We start from the raw sequence: 27,604 nt of genomic DNA, 5'->3' as shown, positions 1-27,604 counted from the left end.
TAATTATTATTATATATGCTCTAATAATATCTAATTTCCTTCTAAAAGCTTACAAAGTGCCTTTGTAAACAGTACTCATTTGATTTTTCCAACAGCCCTTCCAGTAGAAATAAGACATTAGCACTGAGGTGTGAAGTTCACTACCTCACTAATAACCAGTAGAGCTGGAACTAAAACCCAATTCTTCTAGCTGCAAACTCACTGTACACTCTAACCCTGTCCCACAGCCTCGGTGTGGCCTACTACTTGCCTCAGCTTGTATGCAGGACCAACTCTAGAGCCCTCTCTTTGCCTACTGGCAAACACAGCCTGACTTCAGTTCAGTTTCTTGGCTTTTGGACACATTGGTTGGGTCATGGAATCTTCCCAGTGCATGAGGAAGTTTTATTCAAATATTAGATGACAGTGGGAAGTGCCTCCTTTTTTTCTCCTACATTTCTAGGAGAAATGCAGTTTCTCCACTGTAACATAGCATTACCCTTCACTCCAGAATATGGAGTTGTTGTTAAGAGCTCAAATTCTAAAGCCAGAACTGGATTCAAATCCTGGCTTCACTGCTCACCAGCTATGTGATCATGGGCACGGCTTCCTCATCTACAATCCAGGTAAAGTAATTATACCACCATTATTGGGATATTTTGAGGATTCATTGTAATTTTTAACATGTTAACTATTTAACACAATTTTAGCACATGGCACATAAGAAGTATAATAGATAATAATGACAGAATGGTAAAAATAACTGGTTTTTTTAATACTCTGGGTAAATGTCAGCTAATAATATGTTCTCCAGTGTATCCTGCTAGATTGACTGCACTTTGTAACTTCATTTTTGGCAATTCTCTCTAATGGTTTACAATGAATTTTAGGTACTTACACTTCAAAAATACATGTGAAATAATCACTACTAGCTGGAAATTACAGTTTATTAAGAAGGAAATAACAAATAATAAAAATCCTTAGATACTACAAATATATCCACAGATTCATTTCTTGACTTCATGCTATGCCTGCTGAAAATCATTAAAAGAACATTTCAATGGTTATATTAATATTCTGCAAAAATCACTTATAATATGAAGGTAAGAAAAATCTAGGAGAAAAAAAGGAGGCACTTCCCACTGTCTAATATTTGAATAAAACTAATAATATCACAAACATTTGTCTTATTAAGAATAATTAAGAGGTATATTTATAAATGCAACTATAAAAGCCTGTAGGATATGTTAGACACAATCTTAGAAACGCACATTGCAAAGAGGATACTTAATGCTTAGGTTGAAATTGCAGCTTTTATATATTTCCTAAAGTTAAGTGCTTTCTTATTAATTTAAAATATGTTTGTGTACATTTTAACTATCCTCTCAGTGGAGAGTGCCTTTTTCTTGCTATTTCCCAATAAATGATCCAAGTAGTCTTCCTGGACATCTTATTTTATCATTCTCTTTTCACATTTAAAGGAATCTTTCCAGAGATTTAAGATCATTTGAAACATAGCTTTGCCATTCAAATTAAGAGTATTTAAGAATACATTGGTATTTATTTTTCAAACGTCCTTACTGTTGTGTTCTTTTTGTCACTAAATAACATATAGAAAAGTTAATTTATGTCTGCATAGTCTCTGGCTACATGAGAAACACAGGATAAAAACTCAGAGACATAAGCTTTAAAGAAAGAAAATGCTAATGTTGCAAAGGTTTCTCTAAGTAAGATTTTGCTTTTTGATGGTATAAATAGGGCAAGTTAAAGTTCTGGGCAGCAGCAGACCCTAAGCAGCAATAATCATTTATGCTCCTTTGGCACCAGCTTCAACACACTGGCATGATTTTTTTTTTCTTAACCACTCATTACCAAGGACAGTGAGAGCACAAACATGAGAGTGATTACAGTACTATAAAAACATACTTCGTTTTATCTTGTTTGTCTTAATAAGATCCTAAAGAAGCATAAGATATCAGTGATAATAGAATATAGTGCTGAATTTTACAGAGACACCAAAGTGTAAAACAACATTGGCTTTCATTTCTTAAGTACTATATTTTTCAAATAAAAGTAATATTGCAATCCACAGAGAAAAGATCAATTTAAATCCTCAGTATGTAACTGAAACAAATGAAAGCATGGAGTTCAGTCTGTGGTTACTAAAGCTCTGTGAGAGAAAGGGGTGGTATGGCCAAAGTGAACCTGCTTCCAGGGACTCCCTGTGGGGACAGGTTGGAGAAGTCAGTGAACCGCAAAGATCGCAGAGAGGAAAAGGTTGGCTTTATGAAATTGCATCATTTTAGAGCAAGGAAGTTTAACAGAAAAAGGGAAACTGGTCAAATCCAGGTGATGCTTTGGTTTCCAAAGCACATGGGAAGAACCAGCTACATATGTTAGCTTGAAAACGATTCGGCCTGAGAGACTCCTGCTGTATGCAAGTTATGAAAATGCATAAGCCCCATCCTGCCAGTTTCAAGTGGCAAAAGACGATGGTAAAACCACAACTCCCCAGAGATATGGCCATATAGTATATGAAATTGGAATATATATGAAAATAGAGAGATGAAGATGAGGCATCTAGAGTCTGAAATGGCTAGAACCCAGCTGCTTGGTCTGGAAGGGAAGCCTTGATGAGTTTTGAGGTAAGGGAGATGTTCCTTCCTGTTAGACTTCCCAGAGCAAAAGTGCTGATTCTGTGCAAAGAAGTCACTGAAATCTGATGGACCCTCTTTAAATAACTGATGACCAATGAGAGCCCTCTTTTTTACCTTCCTGATTACGCCTGTGCCTTGATGGCTGTGGCAGCTGCAGACAACAGCAAGTTCTCAGGCAGACATGCAGAGAAGTTCTCAGCTCTGCTCTCAAGAGCCCTGAGCCAGCTGTCCTGAAAGCTGATTTAGAAGGTCCTCCCCTGTGGCCAAGAGGGTGCCAAGTCCCTTCTAGCTCTGAGTTGGGGTCTAGACCCTATGCCCTGTTTCTTTCTGTGCTAAGTCACAGCTCTGAAATCAGCACCAACTTTTGTACACATTCCTTCCAAAGCCCTGAGCCACCCCTTGTAGCCAGTGGGCCTGCTGGGTGCCATAAATGTGATCCTGTCTGTCGTTTTAGCCTCAGCAGAAGAGCGACATGACCATATTTATTGCTGTTGCTATTCTGGGGGGTGGATGACGTTTTTCTCCCCTTGTGGCTGAGCCCTGCCTGTTCATCTTTCACCACTCCCTCCAAGTCTACAAGACTAAAACCAGTGATACAAATAGATTCTATCAAGAGGAAAGTTAAAATGAGAAGTTCTTAGGTATTTCCAAATCTATCTGCGGTATGTCATCAAAAGCTTCAAAATCTGTTGACCTACATTTTAAATGTGTACTGTTAGCATCCCACTAGTACCATAAACAGCTATTGGTGGTAACCTTGTTAAGCAAAGAAAAGATGGATAAGGGCGGGGTGGGGGCGGGGGCTGGTGAAAAAAACAACTTACCTGATAAGCACAGCTTAGAAATTTGGCAAATGTTGGCTTTTTCACCAACACAATGTTGAGTGTTGGGAGTGTCCAAGATTTTCTACTTGCCCGTGTGTGAGCTCAGTCTCTCCACTGTTCCCAAGACACTCCTCTTTTGTGACATGAAATAAACTAAATGACAAGACACCAAAACTCCAATTAAGGATAAAATGATACGGGCCGGGCGCGGTGGCTCAAGCCTGTAATCCCAGCACTTTGGGAGGCCGAGACGGGCGGATCACGAGGTCAGGAGATCGAGACCATCCTGGCTAACACGGTGAAACCCCGTCTCTACTAAAAAAAAAAAAAACTACAAAAAAAAAAAACTACCCAGGCGAGGTGGCGGCGCCTGTAGTCCCAGCTACCCGGGAGGCTGAGGCAGGAGAATGGCGTGAACCCGGGAGGCGGTGCTTGCAGTGAGCTGAGATCCGGCCACAGCACTCCAGTCTGGGTGACAGAGCGAGACTCCGTCTCAAAAAAAAAAAAAAAAAAAAAGATAAAATGATACAAGGCACAGGTGACGGCTCCCGGGAAGTAACTATATACAGGTTTTCTAAATGAAGGACTTAGATACATAAATAACTAATTACAACATGCATTACATGATGCACCAACTGAGAGGGATTCTCCCTGCTTTTTGAGGTTGTAAAAAGGAAAGAAAGAAAGAAAAACAACAAGTGAGAGTGATTTTGACTTAACCACTAATCCATACTCATTACCAATTGGTAAAATCTTCTACCATAGCTTATAATCCCTCTGTGTTTGTATGCACCTAGTTCATCATACGCATGTGACATTTTAGCAAAGCTAAGATGACTGTTCAGATTCCTTGTGATCTTCTGCAAATTTGGTTTGAAATGTACACAGAAGCAGAACAGTATAGCGGAGGCAGCAGGTTGCAGAGGTGATGAGCACGGGCTGTGGGTGTAGAGCCCTGCTTGGCCACAAGCCAGGTGTGGAAGTGCTTGAAGACTCCATTTCCTCTGTAAAATTAAGGTCATAAGCGTAGCCACCTTCTAGGCTTGTTGTGAGAATTAAATCAGAGAAATCTCTGTAAAAGCAGTTAGAAAAATTAAAAGGCTGAGAACAAGAGCCTTGTTTACATTTTAGTACAGGGGCATTTAACCTCCCTCTAACAAGTTTCCTTTGGATCCATTGTAGTTCATGTTCAATCTGTCCGTTCAGTCTTAAAATGACAATACACAGGAGTTGTGCTCCAGATTCCGACGTTTCTGGCTGTCTGCCGGGGAAATACCTTTTGAACATTCAGGGTATTATTTAAAGTGCACTATCAGCTGAAAGCTCGGCTAATTTTCATCTGAGAAGTCCATAAACTACAGAATTATTTAAATAAAAGCCTTCGAAGAGGACCTGGTTCTTAGTGCCAAGAAAGTGATTTTTTATATATATATATATAAATAAAATAATATGTAAATATATAATCTTACAATAAATAAATATATATATCACATATATGGCTTATCTGCACTGATGTGTTTTTTACTTTCTTCTCTCTTTTCAGTTGCATATTTCTGCACAATTACATCACAGATGTGTACAAATGAAGCCATCTTATTTTTCTAGGACCAAAATTAGTAATTCTAAAGACCCATTTCTACTTTTTTGTAGAAAAAATTAGCTGTCTGTAGAAAAAAGTAGCTTTTCTGGCTGTCTCCTACTCATCCTCCAGAGCTTGGCTTAAATGTCACAAAAATGAAGCGTGGAAAAACACCTCATTTTGTCCCTTTCAGGGAAACTTAGCTACCTCTAGTATAATATAATCCTTTTGGGGGTAAATATTCAGTCACCCTTCTCTGTCCCTCTGGTGGTGGGAGGAAGGGTGGAGAAAGGATCTAGTTTTCAGGTGGCTTGCCTCAAGGGAAGGGCATCTGGTTTAAGAAACATCCTCTGGTACTCACTGGCCTCCCCTGAAGTGTCTTTTCCAACAGGATCTTTGGCACTTGACCTCTGGCCTTGCTGCATCTGCTGAGAGATTCATATCTGAGGTCACTCATGGTCAAGCCTCCCAGCACAGTCAGCGTGTGGGTGGCCACTCCTCCTTCCTAAGGCTGACTCAATCTTGGCTCTAACTGATCCTGTGAAATACAACCATGTCTTCCATCCAGGCTGTCCCTTTGTGATGCACACCCAAAGCCTCACCTCTCACTATACCACAGAAACCCACCGACAGCCCACCAGCTTGCAACTCTTACCCAGGTTACGCCAGGAGAACTCATCTCCAGTTTCTTCCAAACTTCAACTCATGACCCAGAAGACCTACAGAGGCTTGTTGTAGCTACAGCTTCATAGGAAACAGACTGAGATTTGCTTACAGAAGGTTTATTGGCAAGAGTTCTCCATACAACATCTATAGAAGTGACGGGAGCCAGGTTAAGCAGAGAGAAGTTAGAACTGCCACACACTTGCAAAAAAAGCTGACTGTACAGGGAACTGGAGATGGGACAGCCTTTGTGAGTTGTTCCAATTGAAGCAAGGGAGCCAGACCTTTATCTCCCCGACAGCCTATCAGTTATTCGATGTGGGCTGCCCCCAGCGAATTCGCATGACCTCTCACTAGGAGGCACTCTTTGGCTAAGGGCAATTCTGGGAGAAGGAGTTAGTTACAGGCATCAGCTGCCAACACTCACATCAACAGAGCGATTGAATGCTGGATCCCAGAAGTGTGTCTGGGCAGCACTACAAGGTCCACTACAGGGCTATCTCAGGCTCTGCCTAAATATCCAAAACCAACCCCTCTACAGTGGCTGTCCTGAGTTGGTTCTGAATATTTGAAGAGGCTGCTGCCATACCTTCTCCTAAGACATCTGGGAGGAAGTCTCATTTGAGACACTTGTGCCCTCAGATAATCAAATCTGGAAACTTCTGTCCCCACTCCCTCTTGAAGATGTCTCCAAAATGCTCCGATATCATGTCCTACATCCTCTCTCATCTATGTTTCACAGTTAAAATCCTGTATTCAATTCTCCAATTGATAACTTTTGGGAACCCCATAATCATTTTTTCCTCCTTTCAACAAAACCTGAATCTTACAAATATTAGCCTTGATCTCTTGCACATCATTTCTTCCAAAGTTAAAATCCATTTGCAAGTTGAAAGTTTCAAGTTTATACCCTTTGTAATTTGACCTCCTCTGCTCCTGAAGTAATCAACATTGTTGAATGATGAGAAGACTTGTGAAAACAGTGAAACTAGCTTAAGCTGATATTTCAAATATATTAACCTGATCAGCTTACAAATGGAGGCTACACCACTTTCTGCTGTGTCATGAAATGTACATTTCTCTTATTGGCTGCTCTTTGCATTTGGCAAGTTATACAAAGTGTTTTGGAGCTCTCAGTTTTAGAAGGCCTTTACTCAAACTTCCTTGTGAGCTGTTCTTTATGTGCCTGAGAACAGGGCTCAGGTTTTCCAGGGCTCTTATATTTTCTTCCCACACCCCAGTGGATCAGTTTGTGGACTTGACTTTGGAGCCTAGTTCTCTACACCTTTTTCAGCCACATGGCCAAGGAGGCAAAGACCTCTCAGTTGCCTTTTTCTAATCCTGTCTGTCCTAGATACCATAAGCAGGAATCACAGGGACGTGTGATCTCACCCAAGTTGGTCTCTCCTTAGTCTCAGATCTTAATGATCACCTGATCTTGACCATACCAAACGCTGGGGTCTAATGATCCCTTTTTAGGCTGTTAAAAGGTATAATTTATCCTGTCCCTATGGATCTATGTGAGAAGAAATCGTTTCCTTTTTGTTTTTCCTGTAGGAATAATCTACTCTTAGGATTCCAAGCAGAAGTCCACATACCCATGGGAGTTCACCCATGTATCCTAAGGGGTCTGCTGATTCTCTCCAGATTTTTCATCTCCATGGGCTGTTACTTGATTTCAGAGGCTGATTTTATGTTTATGTTTAGGCTGACTTCGGCACTAAGTCCTTCTACTTTAATTGATTCTGACTAATGAGAAGAAAAGCAGACCTAATACATAATTGATGCATCTCCACCGAGCAATAGCCAAATGGTACACTGTACAAAGAAAGGCTTCCTACTAGATAGCAAAGCAGAGTCCTGAACAGCATCTAGCAAGACACATGGGCTGAAATTAGGAGTGTGGCTCCATGGGTAGTACCATAACATTTTAAAATGAAAAACATCATCTGTCACATTAAATTCAGGTTGTTAACTTTGATATTATTTGTTTTCAATTATGTTAGCTTTATGTTCTAAATAAACTATAAGCATACAGAGGTATATCTTATATTTTATGTATTGAAGTACACATATACAATGATTGTAAGTTTAAATAAAATAATAAAATTTAATCCACCACGGGAGAAAGGTCTGGACACATTTTTGTTTTCTTTCAAAAGTTATTCCTGGATTTCTCAAGTTTAAAAATAAACACTGTTGGCCGGGCACGGCGGCTCAAGCCTGTAATCCCAGCACTTTGCGAGGCCGAGATGGGTGGATCACGAGGTCAGGAGATCGAGACCATCCTGGTTAACACAGTGAAACCCCATCTCTACTAAAAAATACAAAAAACTAGCCGGGTGAGGTGGCGAGCGCCTGTAGTCCCAGCTACTCAGGAGGCTGAAGCAGGAGAATGGTGTGAACCTGGGAGGCGGAGCTCATAGTGAGCTGAGATCCAGCCACTGCACTCCAGCCTGGGCGACAGAGTGAGACTCCGTCTCAAAAAAAATAAATAAATAAAAAATAAAAATAAACACTGTTCTATAGCAGAGGGGTCACATCTTGCTTCAGCATATGTATCAGAACCAATAGAGAGGGGCTAGAATTTAACAACATTTTCATATTTTCTAATATTACACTTCTGCCTCTTTTGCTTTCTCTGCCCCACCTCAGCTATGGGAGGGTAATTAAATAGTCACTGCTTCTTACTGAACTCTTAGAGTAAGATCACAAACAGGCCCTGGTCCCTGCCTTCCTCCCTACCATCATCTCTCACCAAGATCCTCTCCTTTGCTCAATGAGCCTTCTCAGTCCCTTCAATGTGCCATACTCATTGTGCCACACTCTTTTCATAAGTATTTTCTCTTCTCCAGTTGATCTACTTACTTTTCTGGCTGTCTTCTACTCATCCTCCAGAGCTTGGCTTAAATGTCACGTTTTTAGAAAAGCATCTAAGAAATATCTATTGAAGAATGGATGGGTGGGTGGATGGATGGGTGGATGGGTGGATGGTGACCAGATAGAGGGATGGGTGTGTAGATGGGTGGATGGTGGATGGATAGATGATGGGTGGATGATGGATGAAGGATGAATAGGTGGGTAGATAAATGGGTGAATGAATAGATGGTAGATGGATGGATGGATGAATAAGTGAACAGATGGTGGGTGGGTAAATGGGTGAGTGGGTAGGTGGATGGTGAATGGATGATGGATGAATGGGTAGATAGATGGATGGGTGGGTAGGTGGATGGATGATGTATGGATGAATGGGTGGGTGGATAATGGATAAATGGACAGATAGATGGGTGGGTGGATGGATTGTAGATGGATGGATGGATGGATGCATGGGTAGGTGGGCAGATAGATGAAAGAATGGTGGATGAATGGACAAATGAATGGATGGATGGGTAGGTGGGTGCAGGGATAGATGGGGAGGCCTTCCCTGATCTTGCAATCTAACTGAAAGTATCCCTTGCTATTCTTTTTTGTAGCACTACTTTTTCTTCTGTGGCACAACAGTTGGAAATGATATATTGATTTAATATCTATCCTTTCAGTGGACTGTAAATTCCCTGAGGGTAGGGAGTTAATGACCTTATACCCATTACAAAGCACTCTATTTAGAAGGTACTTGTTACATATATATTGAGCAAATGAACAAAAGGAAATCTTGAAGATTATATTCACATCACTGAAATAGCTATAAAGAATGGAAAAGCCCTTTTCTAACATTTTAAAATATTTTAATTAATGAATTATGTTAACATGGAACAATCTAAAAGAACAATACGTTTTGAGGATAAGTAACCTGTGGCCTTTGAGAGGGAGAATCATAAACCGAAACAGCATTTGCAGATGATCCTGCTTGGACATTAATCAGAGACAAAATATACACCATAGTCAGTATGAAAATTACCTCAAAAGGTGTATTTTTAAAGCAAAATTCTACTACTGCTTGGACAGAATAGTTCTTGGGATATATATGATTCAGCAGTCACCACGTGCTTATAGTAGTAGAAAAGAAAAATTTGGTTTCTTTTTCATCCAACAATAAAAAGCATCTTGAAAAAAAATCTGAAAGAGGTGGTCCCAGGATCACTTGGACATACTCTCTTCCTGTGTGTTCAACCTTACAACCCTCCTGTTTCAACATTGCTCTTAACCACCAGGAGTGGTGGACAGGAAATCCAGGTAATCCAGATGCTGATACTCAGAAGCAGGGACAGGCCAGTGTGCCCAGTTGCCACAATGTCCAGCTAGTCCAGGGCCATGTGAAACTCGCAGCTCAATCAAGGGTTCCAGCCATTCTCAAGTGGCTGGAAATCACAAGGGCTGGGGCAGGGAGTACCTTGCTGTGTCATGGCCTAAGAACAGAGCTCTTTGGGGGCTTACTTAGCCCAGATACTGAGCCCATTGCTTCTCCAAGGTGGATGAAAGAGACAGACTTCCCACGGTGCTGGTCCCTAGACATAGCACCTCCTGAGTTCAGTCACCAGATGCTGGGCAAGAGAAGAGAACTTACAAGTCCACCCACTGGTTTGGCCTAATTATCAGAGTTTTGTTAAGGTCTTGGTTTCAAGGCCACCTCATAATGGCTAGTTTTGTTTTGTAAATATCAACTATCCATTGTACACTTATCCTTAGAAGATATGTTCTTACATAGTACCTTTGAATTTTGCTTTTAAAATTACAAGGAGAAGGATATTGTTTATAACTATGAAAGCACTTTGAGAGATAATGTATGCAAAAAAAATAATAAAGTCATGTTGGGATCACTAGTTTCAGACAACTTTGAACTTATTTGACGAGCTTAACAAATCTAAGACAGGCCGGGCGCCATGGCTCACGCCTGTAATCCCAGCACTTTGGGAGGCTGAGGCGGGTGGATCACAAGGTCAGGAGATTGAGACCATTCTGGCTAACAGGGTGAAACCTCGTCTCTATTAAAAGTACAAAAAATTAGCCAGGCACGGTGGCGGGCGCCTGTAGTCCCAACTACTCAGGAGGGTGAGGCAGGAGAATAGCGTGAACCCAGGGAGGCGGAGCTTGCAGTGAGTCAAGATCGTACCACTGTACTACAGCCTGGGCGACAGAGCGAGGCTCCGTCTCAAAAAAAAAAAAAAGAATCTAAGAATCTAAGGTAGTCCACAGGAGAGGATTACCCTATAGCAATGTTTCCCTGAAGAGCACTCAGTGTATTTCTTGAAAACAGATTCCTGAACATCAATGCCAAGTCCACGGAATCAGATGAATTCTGATATTGAATTCATCAGATGTACTCTGATTCTGTGGGCTTGGCATTGGACACCTTGGCATGTGCATACAGACAGTCCCCATCTTAGGATTTTTTTGACTTTACAATGGTGTGAAAGCAATATGCATCCAATAGAAACCATACTTCAAGTACCAATACAGTCATTCTGGTTTTCACTTTCAGTACAGTATTCAATAAATTACATGAGATATTCAATACTTTATTATAAAATAGGCTTTGTGTTAGATGGTTTTGTCCAACTGTAGGCTAATGTAAGTGTTCTGAGCCCTTTTAAGTAGGCAAGGCTCAGCTATGATATTCAGTAGGTTAGGTGTATTAAGTACACTTTTACCTTACAATATTTTCAACTTATGATGGGTTCAATGGGTTTATCAGGACATAATCCCATAGTATGTCAAAGAGCATTTGTATTTAATAAGTTCCCCTTAGTGACTGTCAGCAGGGGAGTTTTGGAAATTGCCCTATGATAATGATTCTCTATCAGATAAGTACATTAGGATTGCTAGGAAAGCTCTCAGAATGTATGAGATGGGGCCACTCTGACATTTTGCTAGAGGAGAGAAGAACCTACAGAAGCATCTTTTGAAAATGCTCACCCAGTGATTCTTACCTTTGCTTTGATGAAATTATCCGCCCTAAAGGAACATTTAGTATGGATCCGAGGTATGGAAACAAGGTATGATTTAGCATAGGCTGTTACATCGAAGGAAATGATGGTGCATACTTCTTTCTAGAAATAACAAAACTTTCAGAACAACCAAAATGGCAGGACTGACACAGCTGGAGGTTTCTAAATGTCCACTTCTGTCACAGACAGGCAAACAGTCTATGAATTATTCAAGCAGTTGGTGAGTCGGAAATCACTCATACCGTCTGGATTACCCAGGCAGTCTTTTTCCATTTCAGATGGTAAGTTTTGGAGGGTCCCAAAATTTATCAAGTCTATTTACTGCTTTACACAGGCTATTGCATCATCTACCAAATGGTGGTTCTATCCAGTCACATATACAGAATGGAATTTTCAAATAACTAAAATAATAAAATGCTAAGATGCTGAAGACTGACATTTCAATTTAATTAGTAATAAGTACTATAATTTCAAGTTTCAAATTTTCTTCAGTAAAGCTTTCCTACTCTCACCCCATTGATTTGTATCTTTATAGGTTTTTACATATGTACAAATACAGCAAACTATAGCACACTACATACATTGTTCAATATCTTGCTTTCTTTTCTATCTAATAGATCTTGGGGATTTTCCATATCAGTACATAGAAAGCTTCCCCATTCTTTTTTAAGAACCTGGAAATTTGATTTTAAACCCAGTTTTAGTAAGTTCTGATTCAGACTTTCCATCTCTCTCTGACCAAAAACTACCTGTAAATATAAGTGTGTATGTGTGCATGTGTGTGTTATCTGTGTGTTCTTTAAAGATCACTGAGTGTATCAGTTCAAGGTCTCCAAAAAGCAGATTCCAGGATACATTCAGACATATCAGAGATCTACCAGGAGAACACACATCCAGGATAAAGGCCACAGGAAACAGGAGTAGGTGGGAAACCCATGAAAGGAAAGCAGGGAAGGAAGAATTGCGTAGAGAAGGCTCAGACTGCAGTGCAGCCCTTAAAAGGTTTTAGTCAGGTCAGTGGGGAGCACTTGAAATCTCACCCATAAGAGGAGGTTTGTGTTGAGAAGGAATGACCCAGTTCTTGGAATCCCACTGTGCTTGGTTATTGGCTGGAAACAGCTTAGACAGAGTGTGGCCTCAGCATGAATGCTATTGGAATTCAAAGGTGCAGCAGCTACAGGCTGTTCACCAACCTCTTCTCTCACAGCAAGTTCTCCTGAAGGAAGTTCTGAATGGTGCACATCTATGACCACCACTATCTCCCACTGCACTGCAGAGATTGTCTTCACATGTATCTGGGGGCAGTCCCTGGGGGCCTTTCTTCCCAAAGGGAAGCTCTGATAAGGGAAGTTAATGGGACAAATAGCAGTCCCTGTTTCTGAACTCAGCCTTGCAGTTGAAAATGGTTTTCATCTTCTCCCTTTCCTTTCCTTCATTCTCCTCACCATCAGCTATCACATGAGCAGGTTCTAGTGGCTTACCTAATGGTGTAACCTAATCCTTCATTTCTGGAAGGTCTGAACCCTTTGTAAGTCATATCTTTCTCATACCAGGGTTGCCAAATGAGTGCATCCATGGTTACAAGGAATCTGTAGAGTCCCAGGAAACACCCAAATGGATCACCTGGGTCTGCACATATTTTCTGTCCCCATTATATAAAAGCCTCCTTCTGCTCATCAAAGTCAACCATTCCTGCCAATTTGATGATTCCTCTTCTTACCTGCTGATCCCTGGGCACAATCCCTGGATCTACCAGGCAGGAGCCATAGTTTGCAGCTCTGCTTTGTCCCCTGGCAAGAGTGCTTCCCCTCTGGGGACCCTGCAGAGCCCAGAGATGCAGGGATAGGAAAGACACTGAATATGATAGTAAGTGAGGTACTATTGCTTCTAACTCTTAGTTCCTAGGCTTATATGTCCTCCCTATTAGTGATAGTGCCATAGAGAAATCTGATTCCGTGCATATATCATATCCCCAAAAATGCCACTCCATCTTTGCAGATTACTACCAGAAACCAGAATTATAGCTGTGCCTTTAGGAGACCATTCCATTATTCTATGAGGTTAGCCCCTCAAATATTACAGAGGTATGCAGTAATACAGAGTCTAAGATGCAGTGGACCCCACAATCAGGGCTTGTTCTGGCACCTCCTTCACTGTGAAGTGGATTCCCTGGTTGGAGTTTATGTGTGAAATTCCATGCCTGTGAATCAGGTATTCTATAAGCCCCCTGGACAGTGCTGGTACAGGCTGAGGCTCTGTGGGGAGGAAAGGTAAATCCATACCCAGAATGTCTATCCTTAATAAGGATGAACCACTGGCTCTTCTAGGCCGAAATGAGTCTGATATAGTCAACTTACCACCAAGTAGGTGATTGATATTCACAAGGAATACTCTCTGTTACTAACAGATTTGACTTGCAAAGTTAGGAGAAGTTAAACTGACCTCAACAAGCAGCAGTCCTTGCTCTTGGTCCCACGTGCAACTTCTATTTCTACCATTGAGTCTACTAAGCTCATGTGCCCCTTGCTCCAGATTTGGGATGTCTGCTGAGGAAGGCTGACATTAACTGGCTGAGTCCTGTCATCTAATTGGGTTTTCAGTGCCTCTTCCACTTTGTGTCCATTCCCATATGTTCATCCACATGTCTCTAGCCCAGACCTCCATGTTTTCAGTCTTCCAGTCCTTCTCCATCCAGCCTCTGACCAGGCAAGGCTGTTAGCCACTGCTCAGAAATCTATATAAATATTCCCACGTGGGGCCACTTTCCCTTCCACACAAAGTATATGACTAGTTCAACATTCACAGTTCTGCCCACTGGAAAGATTTTTCCTGTCTACAGAAGTTCAAGACCACTCCTGAATATAGATATAATGCAGCCTCCATCCATTTTCAGCTTCATCCACATACTGAGCTCGTCCAACCATAAACCAGACACAGGTTTTTCCTCCCCCTTCAGCTGGTTATTTGAAACCCCAATCTGCTCAGAGGAGCGAACCAGTGGAACCCTGGTGGGGGACATGAGGGTCTGTCCCACTCAGCCCTCAAGAAAGGGCAACCTGTTCTTGCAGCTTTCCATGCCCTCTGGTCCCACTCAGCTTGCTCCCAGAGATCCCGGTCCCAACTCACAATAGACTGCTTCTGGATCTGTCCAACTTTGTCTTGTCAGAGTCAAGAGGACTCAGCTCATAATGGGAAATTCTGAATGAACTGGCACTTTGTCCCATGGTCAAGCATTCCTTTACTACCAAGGCCAAGTAACTTTCAAAGAAACTGTTTCTCAAAAGATGTGAGACTGACTGTTGCAGATGATATAGATCCTTGCTTTAGATCCCCATAGACCTGCAACTATGATTCTTCCACAGGGGCTTGCATAATTTTCATATATCTTTTCTCACCACTGATACCTCCAACACCATAGGACCTGCCTGATCATATGGCCCAAAAGGCAGGGATGCTTGCATCACAACCTGGGCCTCTGGCAAAACCCCTTCCTGCTCTGAGCCCTCTCAAAGCTGGCGGCCTCCCCTCTGTCATCTAGCACATAAGCTGAAGTACTGTCTAAGTGTGTATGTGTTGCTTCCAGAACCAACGAGTAGGCCTACCGGGTGTTCTGCTTCCTTTTTGCAGTAGAGGATGCAAGACACATCAATTTGCCCTTAACTTGGAGAGGCTCTCAGGGGCAGTGGCCTTGATGCAAAACCCACAGGAGATGTGAAGTTGTGGCAGCTGGAGTCTGTTTGCCAAGTACCCTCCAAACTGTAGGTTCTCTTGAAGGGAGATCTGAGCAGTGAGCCTCCACGGCCACTCTTTGGATGTTCTGATGTCTCTGTAAGCTTTAAAAAGTGCTTGCCACGTGAAAATGATGCAAAATGCAAGAGATGACAAAAATGCTAAAGTGTGATGAGGGAAAGGAAGAGGAATTTAAGCTTTATTTGGAATGCAATCAGTATCTGAAGAATCCTACAAGGGCTTTGAGGTGTGCATGCTGAGCTGATATGCAGATTGGTACTGCAACGCTTGGCAAAGATACCACATCCCCCCTTGTCATTCAGTTAGAGGAAAGCCTCTTCTATCATTGCCTATTGTTTCAAATCCCATTCCCAAACTCTTGGAACCATTCACTCCTCGATTATAATTTACATTTCTTTTACTGCCTAATAACTGATTTCTTTTTTCTTTCCTTCAGCTATGAGTCATTTAGTAGCTACTTACTCCTTTGCTTTCAACAATATTGTGTACCTCCCTTCTTTATGCAACTGCTTTATGAAAAGGTTATCTCATCAATTTTTACAACTTTTAACAACATCTCAATACTGACTCTCTTCAAAATGCTTTTATATTCCCTTGCTATCTCCAAGTCGTGCAGTTTCAAATACTGAGTTGCCTTTCAGACATAGTTTCAGAACAAAGCATTGTGATTTTAAATGTAGGATGAGAGATGAACTCATCGCCATGTCTCCTCAGATTCCTGGGACTTCTTTTTCAGGAAGTCTCATCTGTTCTTACAATCACAGATTGAAAGACAGACTTGAAAGAGTGGTAAACCTTCCTTCCCTTCATTCCTTCCCTTGGTAGGGTGCCTCTTAATTCAAGAAGATCATTGCATTATAAATATCTGGAAGGGTATGCCTTTACTATATCCACAAACAACGTGCCACTGACTACCCAAAATTGTTTCAACCATAGCAGTCCATTAAATCACTCTGTCCTCTGAACTCTTACGATACTTGGCACTTATTGGCTACTTGTAGTTATCGCCCTTGTATGTTTATTATTTTTCATCTCATGTCTCTTTAGAGATATTTTATATCCTTAAGTGCAAAGGCTGGGCCTTACTTCTCTATGTCTCCAAACCTGATAGTAATCATGTACGCATATATATGATGAATAAACATAAGCACACATATACATACATATACATATACATTTTGTGGTTTGGTTCAGGCACTACATCTCTAATACAGACCTGCAATCCACTCTGTCTTTAAGTTACCACTCTTTCAATTCTCCCTTTCATCTGAGGTTACCTTTTTTATTGTTAGAACTTTCCTGAAACCCTCTGTGAGTCTCATCATTGGACACGGATGGTGTCCATGTCTATGTGGAGCTTTCCCCATTAGGAAGAGGAGGCAGAGGGCCACAAGAGACACATCATGAGAAGAAACCAAAGCACTGCCCTTGAGAGTTAAATAGGCTCTGCTGGTGTTTTTAGATCAGAATTAGACTATTTCTAAATCAGACTCTTGGCTTCTAGGGCAGGATTGCCTAGTTATACAAGACAAGCCAACAAGAATCCAGCAACTATACAAAATTCTGCTACCATGAGGCTAATAGTTGGAATACAACAGATAACCTAAAGTTAACGAGACTAGAAAGGGATAAGAAGAAGAAAAATACACAGGGAATGACACAGCTGAAGTGATGGGAGATAAAGACGGAGAGAAGAAGCATGAAATATGGGCATCATAGAAGCCAAGGAGATGAGTGCTCACAAGTATCAAATTCACTGTTGCCACTAGCAGGATAGGAACTGAAGAGATGCCATCATATCTGTCAAACAGAAGTTCCCTAATGGCTAGACAAGCTTCACTAGACCGGTGAGAACAGAATCCAAATCAAGTAGTACATAAATCAAAGGTGGGGATGTAAAGACCAGAATATACTCTTTCAAGATCTGCAGTTTCAAGTATAGACATAGAAGACTTAAGGAAATGGCAGACCAGCAAATTAGGACTGTTTTAATACAGAAAACACAAGAGCTTGTGTTTTGGCTGAAAGAGAACAAATTAAAGCATATTTAAAAGAAAGAAGGTTGGGAGGCCAAGACGTGTGGATTGCTTGAGGTCAGGAGTTGACCAGCCTGGTCAACATGGTGAAACCCTGTCTCTACTAAAAATACAAAAATTAGCCAGGTGTGGTGGCACACATCTGTAGTTCCAGCTACTTGGGAGACTGAGTCAGAAGAATTGCTTGAACCCGGGAGGCAGCGGAGGTTGTGGTGAGCCAAGATTGCACCACTCCACTCCAGCCTGGGGGACAGAGTGAGACTCCATCTCAAAAGACAGAGAGAGAGAGAGAGACAGAGAGAGAGAAGGAACTGACCCAGAACCTGGGGAGGAAAAAGGATATCTTTTCCTCTTGGAGGCAGGTGAATGGGAAGAGGAAGAAAATGGGAACCTATGTAAAGTTTTTGAAGAGAGGAAAGGTGCAAGTGTTCCTAGCTCCTTCTTCCTCTGTAAGACAGAAGACAGTGTCCTCTGCTCAGCAGGAGAAAGCTGGGATGGAGATGGGCTCCAGGATGGTGATAAATATCTGGAAGTTGCCTGGGAAAAGTTGTGCTATGTAGCATGGAGGACTTTGATGAGAACCAATGGTGTGTTCAGTGACAGTGGCAATGAGGGAATGCTGTCAAGAGTAGAATTATAAAATCCCAGTTTACAATTTTCAGCTGGACCTTTACTTTCAAATTCCAGAGAGGTGGCCTTACTAGACCTTACTTGCTGGATCAAAGTAAGGTCCAGGCTATGTCCGAGGCCTGAATGAATAGTGCAAGTCTCAAAAGGGGGTGTTACTGAACTACGGCTGTCAAAGGTAGGAGAAAAATGGGCATTATTTACTTGTCAACTTATTTTTAATTTTTGACCTTTCCTATCTAATTGCCTACTGATCATCTCTGGGGTATACTTCTGGATCATTCTCTCCTAAATAAATATATCTTCCCCTGCCTCCGTAATTTACTGTTCTTCCTCCTTAAAAAAAAAAAAATCTAGACAGCAACATTATCATTAACCCAGGCAGCTAATCTAAAAAAATAAGAAAGAAAAGTCATCTTTACCACACCTTTTTGTTCTCTGCTGAGCATCTGAAAGCGCTCAATGTGTTCTCATCCTCTCCCCAATCAAGGACAGGAATAAAGAACCTCCTCTAAAGTCACACAGACCTGGGTTTGAATCCTTCCTCAACCATTTCTACCTTGAATAATTCTGGGCATATGAATAAGCTAAACTTTATTTTCTCCTTCTATAAAATGGTTGTATGACTAGTACAAATCATCTAAAATTATGAGAGTTAAGTGAATTCATACCTGTAAAGAAAAGCTTAGTATGGTATCTGTCACACAGTAGTTACCATAAAAGATTTGAAGACCATTAATCTTGGAATTCTCTTCCTCTTCTGATTTCACGCTGCCTGCAAAGTTTCTCACCATATTTCTTAATTTTTATATTTATCATGGACAAATTTCTTGAATGTTTGTGAATGCTATATTGCTAATAGTCAAATTTTGATTATTTGATTTTATAAATCAAGATGTTAATACTTTTTGACTTATCTATCAAGTGATTGTAATTGTATGTGCTTTTCTACACACTTTGAATCATGGTCTTTAGATGATAAACACCTACAGATTAGCTTTTAGTCATTTGTAAAGTTTTTATTAACAACTCTCAATAATCAGTCTTTTTTCTTTTCTTTTTTTTTTTTTTTTTTTTTAGAGATGGGGGTCTTCCTATTTTGCCCAGGCTGGTCTCAAACTCTTGGGCTTAAATGATCCTCCTGCCTCAGCCTCCCAAAGTGCTGGGATTACAGGCAAGAGTCACCTCATCCAACCAATTATTAATCTAATATGTAAATAAAATGAAGTCACCAATAAATTTTTAAATGCACCTTCATTTTTTAAAAGACATCATTAAATCCCAGCAAAACATCTTACTAATATGTTGTTAACTGGTCACAGTCACACTCAAAATAGCTTACAATATGTTATAAAATTTTTTAGAATGGAAATACATAGTAACTAGGTTTTCAACATGGAGGAAAACAAACTGCTAGGACAGTTGCTGGCCCCTGGATTTTCATGGCCTCTCCCACTCCACCTGTCAAACCAACATTCACATTCTCTTCTTACTAATCCCTTCTTAAAGCTAAATTCAACCCCCCTTATCCAGGGCAAAGGTTCAGAGGGAGAGGGAAAATAAGGACATTAACCCTGACTATTAAACTGCAACATTATTCCACTGTCTACTATCTGCTACGCCATCACTCTCAGCACCTCTTCCTCTTCCTAGTTCTCTCTCCCAGTCTTCTCCAACCATTACCATTGACCCTGAACACTTACATGAACACATACGTCTTCGTGACTGGGGAAACATTCCATTGTGATAGCAGCTGGTAAATGGAAGCATGGACTATATGGTTATTTGCCAAAAATGGCTTAGTAATTTACCAAAAATATTAACTTTCTTTCATAAAAAAAGTCAACATTAGAGCTAGGCTAGGATTAAGATTTGTTAAAATTTAATCACAGATATCTGGTGGTAAAGTCTCACTTTTAATTAAAGTTCTTTGCAAGGCATCTATTAGGGATAGCCACAGGAAAAGAGTAAGCAATAAATGGCCATGTCTTTTTTCCTCCCCAAATCTCCATATTCAAACCAGATGTATGTGCACCTCCCACCACAAATGGACTAGATATCCATTACAGAAGCCAGAAACTTATTTCATGCTGTATGTTCCAGAAAATCCCTCATTTACATGACAACTAATTAGAAAGAGTAATAAATAAATACATAAAGGTTTCCCAAATTTATCCCCTTAAAGAACATATATGGGTCCTAACACACCAGGTGGGTCCAACAACAACAACAAAAAGAGGTTAAGGGACAAAGACTACTCTATGACGAAATCTAGTTTAGAAGGAGACTCCCCATTCAAAATATTGGCTTGACCAACCACACCTTTTCTCATATCATACAGAACCTCAAAATATATGGGAACACATCTTTCTACATTAGCTCCTGATTCTGGTGTATCCCTAACAGGGAAGTGGAATTATGGCTTAGCCACAAAGCCCTGGCCCTCATCTTCCCAGCGGCCTAAATCAATCCCCAGTCCAGGACAAGATGCTTTGAGAGATGCATAATTATTTCAGGCCACTAGGGTAAGCACTATTCCTGGCAACTCTGCCGGCAGTGCCATGGATGAGGGCTCCTAATTCTCTTTGGTGATTTGGTTCCGCATAAACTGAGATTTTTCTTTCAGTTTTTCAGCCAGATAAGCAGGAAAAGTCGGCTCTCATCCTTAGAGAGAGGCAATCAAGGTCAATTTGAGTTTCTTTTCTGTGCAGTTTAGTCTACTTTTTCCCAGGCTGTCTTTCTGACACCTGTCCTTATATCTATATCTGATTATCAAATACTTAGTGAGAGAACCTTTGGCAGCTTCTGATGCTCACATAGTCATCCAAAGGCCTCTCAGTCTAAGAAGTAACAGGAATACACTTCAAATCAGTTTCCTTGAGAGGCCAACCTGAGACCCTAGGCTGTGAACGCGGGAGAAGTGTCTCCCATGGGTATTTTGAGGGTGAGGTGAAGAATAATGCTTTTTCTCACCAGAGACAGTGCTGATTCAACTTGCCTATTACCAAATCTCTAATTTTTGGTTTGGCATTGAAGCCACAATATACTCAGTTATTACCTAATATAGAAAGAGAAAAGCAAATCTTGTCATTCCCATTCGGAAGATGGTGAAATCGAGGTTTAAAAGTTTAGAAGAGTTGTCTAAAGTGAATTCGACAAAGCAGTGTTGTAGCTAGAAAGTAGATCAGCTGACATCTGTCCCTGGTTTTGTAGGTCACAGTTCCTTTGCAAGTTTAGAGCAGTGTTTTACTTACCATATTCCTCTTTGCAAACTTCTGTTTACTTTCTCAAACAGTGGACACCAGTGGAGAGGTGTGCATTCCAGACACTTACACAATATACACAGACCGAGCCGTCTACCTGTTGGGCACACAGCTCCAAACTCAAGAATCTCTAAGGCTGTTAAGAAGCACAAACGAGACAGGAGAGGGAGCAGGCTTTAATGTAAAAGGAATATCCTGTACCGCTTCAAAGGCCGATTTAAAAATCCTCTTCACCACTATTAATAAAAAAATAACCAATATATTCCGTGCTTTTTCAAACTGTACTGCTCACCCTCAGTGTCTTCATTAAACAAACGCAAACACGTGTGCTTTGAAACGGGTAGGTGTAAAAGAACACTGCACAATTATATCTAGGCTGCCGCAGATTTACATCACATGCATACATATATCTAGGAGATATCAATTCACGATGACAGCTGAGCATGACAAATGCAACAGTACACAAGTTGGAACGCTGGAAACAATGCAACTACAAACCCCATGCAGACAAACACGCACACAATGAGTTTTCCCTCAACACACAAGTGGCCGCACTCACAGGAGCTTAACCACATTGAAAAACCCCAAACACAAACACCAGAGGCTCCAGCGCCCGCGAGCAGCCCCCACAGAGGCAGCCGCGCCTTCATCTCCAGGCAGGGATTCTCGAGCGTCCCCGGGTACACTCGCCCTCCCACCGGCATCCCACTGCGCGAACACATGAGCGCCAGCCGGTCCCCGCGCGCGCGCCCGCCCGCCGGGGAAGCAGCGGCTCCCGGGGCTGGGGGCAGGGCCCGGTGGGGCGGGAGCGCCGCGGGGCCGGGCCTCGGCGCCCGGGGAGGGGACGAGGGGCGGGCGCGGGGCGGCGCCCGGCTCACGTGGGCGGGCGGGAGCAGCTGAAGGTCCGCTCGGGAGCCTGGGCTGTCCTCTCGCGCGCGGCGCTGGCCGGGGCGGCGGCGGCGAAGGAGGAGGAAGAGGAGGAAGGCGGCGGTGGCGGCGGCAAAAGAGGAGGGAGGACGGGGGCGGCGTCGGACTGGAGCCGAGCGGCGGCGCGAGCTGCCCAGGGCGCTGTCGTGAGCTCGCCCGCCGGGCCCCCACCCCCGAGCTACACCCTGCCGTGCCCAGCACTGCCCGCGTCCGTGCCCCTGCGGGGAGCGCGCCGGGGCTGCCCCCCGAATGACGGGCGGAAGGTTCGACTTCGACGATGGCGGCACCTACTGCGGCGGCTGGGAGGAGGGCAAGGCGCACGGGCATGGCATCTGCACGGGGCCCAAAGGCCAGGGCGAGTACTCGGGCTCCTGGTCGCACGGCTTCGAGGTGGTCGGAGGCTACACCTGGCCCAGCGGCAATACCTACCAGGGCTACTGGGCGCAGGGCAAGCGGCACGGGCTGGGGGTGGAGACGAAGGGCAAGTGGATGTACCGGGGGGAGTGGTCACATGGTTTCAAGGGGCGCTACGGGGTCCGGCAGAGCCTGTGCACCCCCGCTCGCTACGAGGGTACCTGGAGTAACGGGCTGCAAGACGGGTACGGCGTGGAGACCTACGGGGACGGAGGTGAGCGGCGTAGCGGGCGGCTCGGCTCCTCCGCGAGCTGGTGCGGTGGGCTCTGCCCTGGCTGTGGGGAAGTGGGGAGGACGCCGGGCGCACGTGTCCGGAAACCCGCCAAAACACCTGGGGGCGCCTCCCGCCCGCGCCCGCCCTTCCCAGAGGAGGCGCTGGGGCCGGACTGGGGCGCAAGGGCTGGATCTGACCCCGTTCTTGGAGCGGACCGTGTGTCCACACTCAGGGGAGCTAGGCGTGAATGTACCTGGCCGGCGCCAGCGCTGCGCTGCCACCGGGAGGGAGCGCCGCCCGGGAGGGTTGGGCTGGAGAGAGGACGCTGTCACTTGAGCCCGTCACATTACGTTCCTGATCCCTCCCTCTCCCGGCTGGGTTTGAAATCGCCACTCCCGTGGAGTTAGAGCGAACACCCTGAGCGGGTGAGGCTGGAGGTCCGTGCTGACCGCTCCCCGGATTGGTTTCACGTGGAGTCGTATTTCGCTTCTGGTCCTCTAGTAGCCTAAAGATAGAAGCCAGAACCCCATAACTAGAATGTTGGGGAATTGTACCTTAATTGGGGGTGCATTTGGAAACGTCCGAGTTATGGGAGCAGAAAGGCCACCTGATGCAGGTGGAGTTCAGAGTGTGTGAGTTCCTAGTTTTCATTCCATTCCTTAAAATATTGGTCTTAAAAGAGTAGCAGTCTTTGCTGACCTGGAGATCTTGGACAAATTACTAGGAAGATATTTTAGAAATGGTCAATGAGGTCTACATTGAAAAAAATACAATTGGCAGGTGTGTTCCTATAGCTGCTAAGTTAGCAGCTACTTTACTCCTGAGAATGGCAATACTGAAACAAAAATTTGCATTATGTATGACCTAAGCAGTATGCCTGGCTGTGAACAAAGATCACCTTTCTTTTCAGACTTAACAATATTTGCCAAAGGGATTGTGTATATACCAGGACAGAAGTTCCTCTTTTATTAGGAAAAGTATACATTACTGAAACAGGTGTCAAAACTTTATGAATCTCCTTGTGTAATATGCTGAGAAAGATATTCATGAATAGCTTATGCTTTAGCAAAGTGCATTTCCTGATAAACATCATCATATATAGTTGAAAAGGGTTGTGGGAGGCGACATCACTTTTTGGAATTAAGCAGCTCAGAGTTGGAGGATATTAAAGGGATGTAATTGAAAGTTTCTCCAGCCCACTGCAACCCCATTTATACCATTGCTTATATAAAAGCTTACACAATTTGTACACTTCACTTAGTCAGAACACTTGGGCCATGTTTCAAATGCAAAATGGCAGAATGGTAGAACTTGCTAAAAAGGACATCTTTTCATCCTACAGTATAAATTAAGCATATGGTTCTCATGGATTAAAAGAAAAAAAGTTCTCTAATACTTTTCTGTGGGGCTGAGTACCGAGTTTCACAGTAGTTAATTAGGACCCTTAAATGTTCTGAATTGGCATAAAGTACCTGGTTGACAGCGCTATAAATATGTTAGTTGGTAACTGGATTTTGTTGGAGGCCCCAGCTCTATTGTATAACTAAATTCCATGCTCAAAAGTAGAAGGCAAAATTTACTTTTTTAAATGTGTGCATTGTTTTATAATCTTTTAAGAAGGGCAGGGATGGTTCTCTTCAGTTTTGGAAAGTTGAAAATAGTCTCCTTTTAAAGATGCTATTCATTAAACACACTCTCTTGGTTTAGAGTATTCATTATACCTAGTAATCAAAATATATATAGCACAGTAGAGGTTGTCTGTGTACATGTCGTAGAAGCCCAAATAAGTCTCCAGAATGATTTAATGAATAATCTGCCTTCAGTTTTAAAATAAACTTAAAAAAAAAAAAAAAACTTAAAACTTGGCATCATGCTAGGTGGTACTGTGGTTTTCTTCTACTACCAAAAAAATCTAATATGCTACAGTTCGGAAGAAAAACCTTAAAAATCACGGCTGAATGTTTACTCTGTGCTAATGGATTTTCTGCTGTCTCATATGTAACTTTATTTCATTAGAAAGTCCTCAATCATAAAAGGGGAGTCTAAAGCAAGTGTATTGCTATAACTTATTTCATACAAAGGTTTTGGCCAAAATAGGAATATCACTAAAAAATTAGCTTGTTTTCTGCTGTTCTCACTAAGGAGTTAGCTTGTTTTTGTCTCCACTCTCCCCGTTGCCACATGTCCATCCCTGTACACCCTGTATCAGATTCAGGAAAAATCTGATTCCGTGTTTTTTTGTGGTGACATTAAACTGGAGGAGGAAGGAAGCAGTAATTCCATGTGAGAAGTATCACTTATTTTATTAGTGATTTGTGTATGATGTGTTGCTGAAATAGAAACCCCCTGAATATTAACAATACGTTAGTCTCATACTCATGAAATCCAAGTCTAGGTGCCCAGAATTTTTTGTGCTAATTCTGATCTGTACTTTGTTTTTTCACTTGCCGTAAAACTATTGAAAATTTCTGGGAAAACAATGTTTTGTTAACTAGATGCATACTTGCACATACCCATTCGGAGCATATAAACTGAAGTTTGGCATAGTGCAGTGCAAATTTGACTGAAACTCCTAAACTGGATGCCTTCCACTACAAGATTGTGTAGTTAAAATGACTAAATCTTAAAAATTAGCTCCCAAATGAACACAGTTTAAAACTGGTAAAAGTAATTTTTATACTTGTGAAATATGCATCTACATTTTAGGAATCAAGAGGAACTAATTAGAACTTTATTTGAGCAGCAGGGAGAAGTTGGAACCCACCTGCTTCATAAAGAAATAAGCCCTTTTTTTTTTCTAGGTTCATTGACTAAACTAAACCTATTTTAAATTTCAGATGAACTGCTAACAGTTTGACTGTAAATTGGTTTCTAGCAATTCTGTGGAGGAATTCTTTCATATACTGTGATTTAACAAAATGGGAGAGGAATGTGGCCAATGCTCTTGTCCCCCCTTCCCTGTTTGACAGTTACGCAGAGACTTAAACTTTCTAATTATTGCTGTTGCCTTAAACAGCTTGGATTTTCAAGCCATACTTTTTTTGGAAATTCTAAATACTGTACTAGTCTTATTTTTGAAGATAACAGTTTAAGGAAACTAGCTGTTAATTTTCCATCAGTGTTAAACATTTACCAAGATGGTATGGTTGTATTTTAAAAGTGTAGATACTTATTGATATCAAACAGCATGTCTCCAAATTGTTCTAGCAAAATTAACTTGTCACTCTAGACAAAAGTTAGGAGGATATGATTACAGCTTTCTTTTAACCAACAAAATATTAAAAATAAGGTGGTTTATTTTAGTATGTTCAAGCCAGATTGTGAAACTTTCATCCTAGAATTTAAATTTTACCCGTCTAGGCAAAGGAAAAGTCAAAGTCAAAATTTCCTAAGAATTCCATTCCCATTCCTGTTGAGATGGTGGTATTTGGAGATGGCCAGTATTCAATAGGAATCCTCTTAGCCTGAAATGTTTTACATGACTATCTTATCCTCTTGGGTTAATCTTTCGGAGAAAACTATGAGCCACCCACCTCCTCAGAAGTTCATAGATGTCAGGTTAAGACTTCACATCTACCCAGAATATGACAGTTAGAGTACCAGACCCACTTAGTATTTCATTGTATATCTACTATTGCCTATGTCACCTATGTCAGAATGAACAAAAAGAGAAGGTAGTCTTGAAATTGGTCAAAACTGTTGACTTGGGAGTTGTTATGGTTTTAACTTTTAAGTGCAATGAAATAACCAGCCATTGTTCAACACAGTTATATAAAACCACTAGCATTTTTGCTCAGTGTTTTAAAAATGAATATATGCCATGCAATAGAAATCTGTACATGGCAATATAAAATGCAAAGTGACTGCAGGGTAGACCTATATAATCAGAAATGGAAAGAGGTCAAGACAGACTAATCATTATTTCTATGACATTGTGAATTGTTATGAATAACACAGAAGTAATTACATTTAACATTTTCCAGATAGCTTCTTTTGAGGGATACTGTAAATTAAAATTTACCCTTAATTAAAGGAAATGGCCTTGATTTTAAAAAGAAACTTCTAAATTCCCTAATTTAACATTCATTTCCTCCTAAGATTATTTTAAAACCTATACCAGGTTATTTTTTAATGTCTTTGGTTATTTATTTAGTAGCAAAAAATTCACTACAAATGCTTTAGATGACAGATTATCCTGAAAAAGCATAATATTTGTTGACAGAGTGATCTGGTATCAACATTGTAATAGATAGTGTCAAATATACCTTTTCTCTGAGATGAAGTCCAAAATGGTAACAGTAAAAGATTTCATCTGGCCTTACATCAGTTTCTCCAAGGGTAAAGGGTATACCTTTTAGCCACCATAGCTTTTTACAGTCAACATAGTCATCAAACACCCTCTGTCCACAAACACAGACCACAGGACACATGAGAATTTTGTGTTCTCCTATGAAGTAATTCCTGCCCTCAGGGTGCTTCTAGTCTGTGGTGTGATTTACAATGCAGTGGCAGCTAGGGAAATCCATAGAGGATGCAGAGATTTGGCAAATGACATGGCACAAAGCTTTGACCTTTTCACTTAGAAGCACAAAAATGTTAAATTGCTCATTTTTTTCATAATAGTTCACTGTATTCATAATATACATTGTGGTTGTCAAATCACTCTTAGCTCAAAAAGATTCACCCAAATTCAAATGATAATCCTGAATATTCAACAGTTTTCTCCACACTAAAAAAAGAGATGCTGAATGTAGCAGAAAATTTAAGACGTTCATTTGATGACTGT

General features: G+C 41.7%; 1 protein-coding gene across 6 annotated transcripts in view; it reads left to right on the top strand.

Annotated features, from left to right (window-relative positions):
* Positions 1-22,157: 22,157 nt before the first annotated feature.
* Positions 22,158-27,604, top strand: part of JPH1 (junctophilin 1) — an 82,788-nt gene continuing 77,341 nt past the window's right edge. For all 6 annotated transcript variants that reach the window (XM_033202487.1, XM_033202486.1, XM_033202484.1 and 3 more), the window contains exon 1: positions 22,158-22,818. In XM_033202487.1, the coding sequence (XP_033058378.1) occupies positions 22,440-22,818 (379 nt within the window). In that variant the 5' untranslated portion in view covers positions 22,158-22,439. The remainder of the gene's footprint in view (positions 22,819-27,604) is intronic.

This window comes from Trachypithecus francoisi, unplaced genomic scaffold (genome assembly GCF_009764315.1).
Source record: "Trachypithecus francoisi isolate TF-2019V2 unplaced genomic scaffold, Tfra_2.0 Lachesis_group7, whole genome shotgun sequence".
Classification (NCBI taxonomy): domain Eukaryota; kingdom Metazoa; phylum Chordata; class Mammalia; order Primates; family Cercopithecidae; genus Trachypithecus; species Trachypithecus francoisi.
The sequence above is the reverse complement of the archived record's forward strand: the minus strand, read 5'-3'. Positions and strand labels throughout refer to the sequence as shown.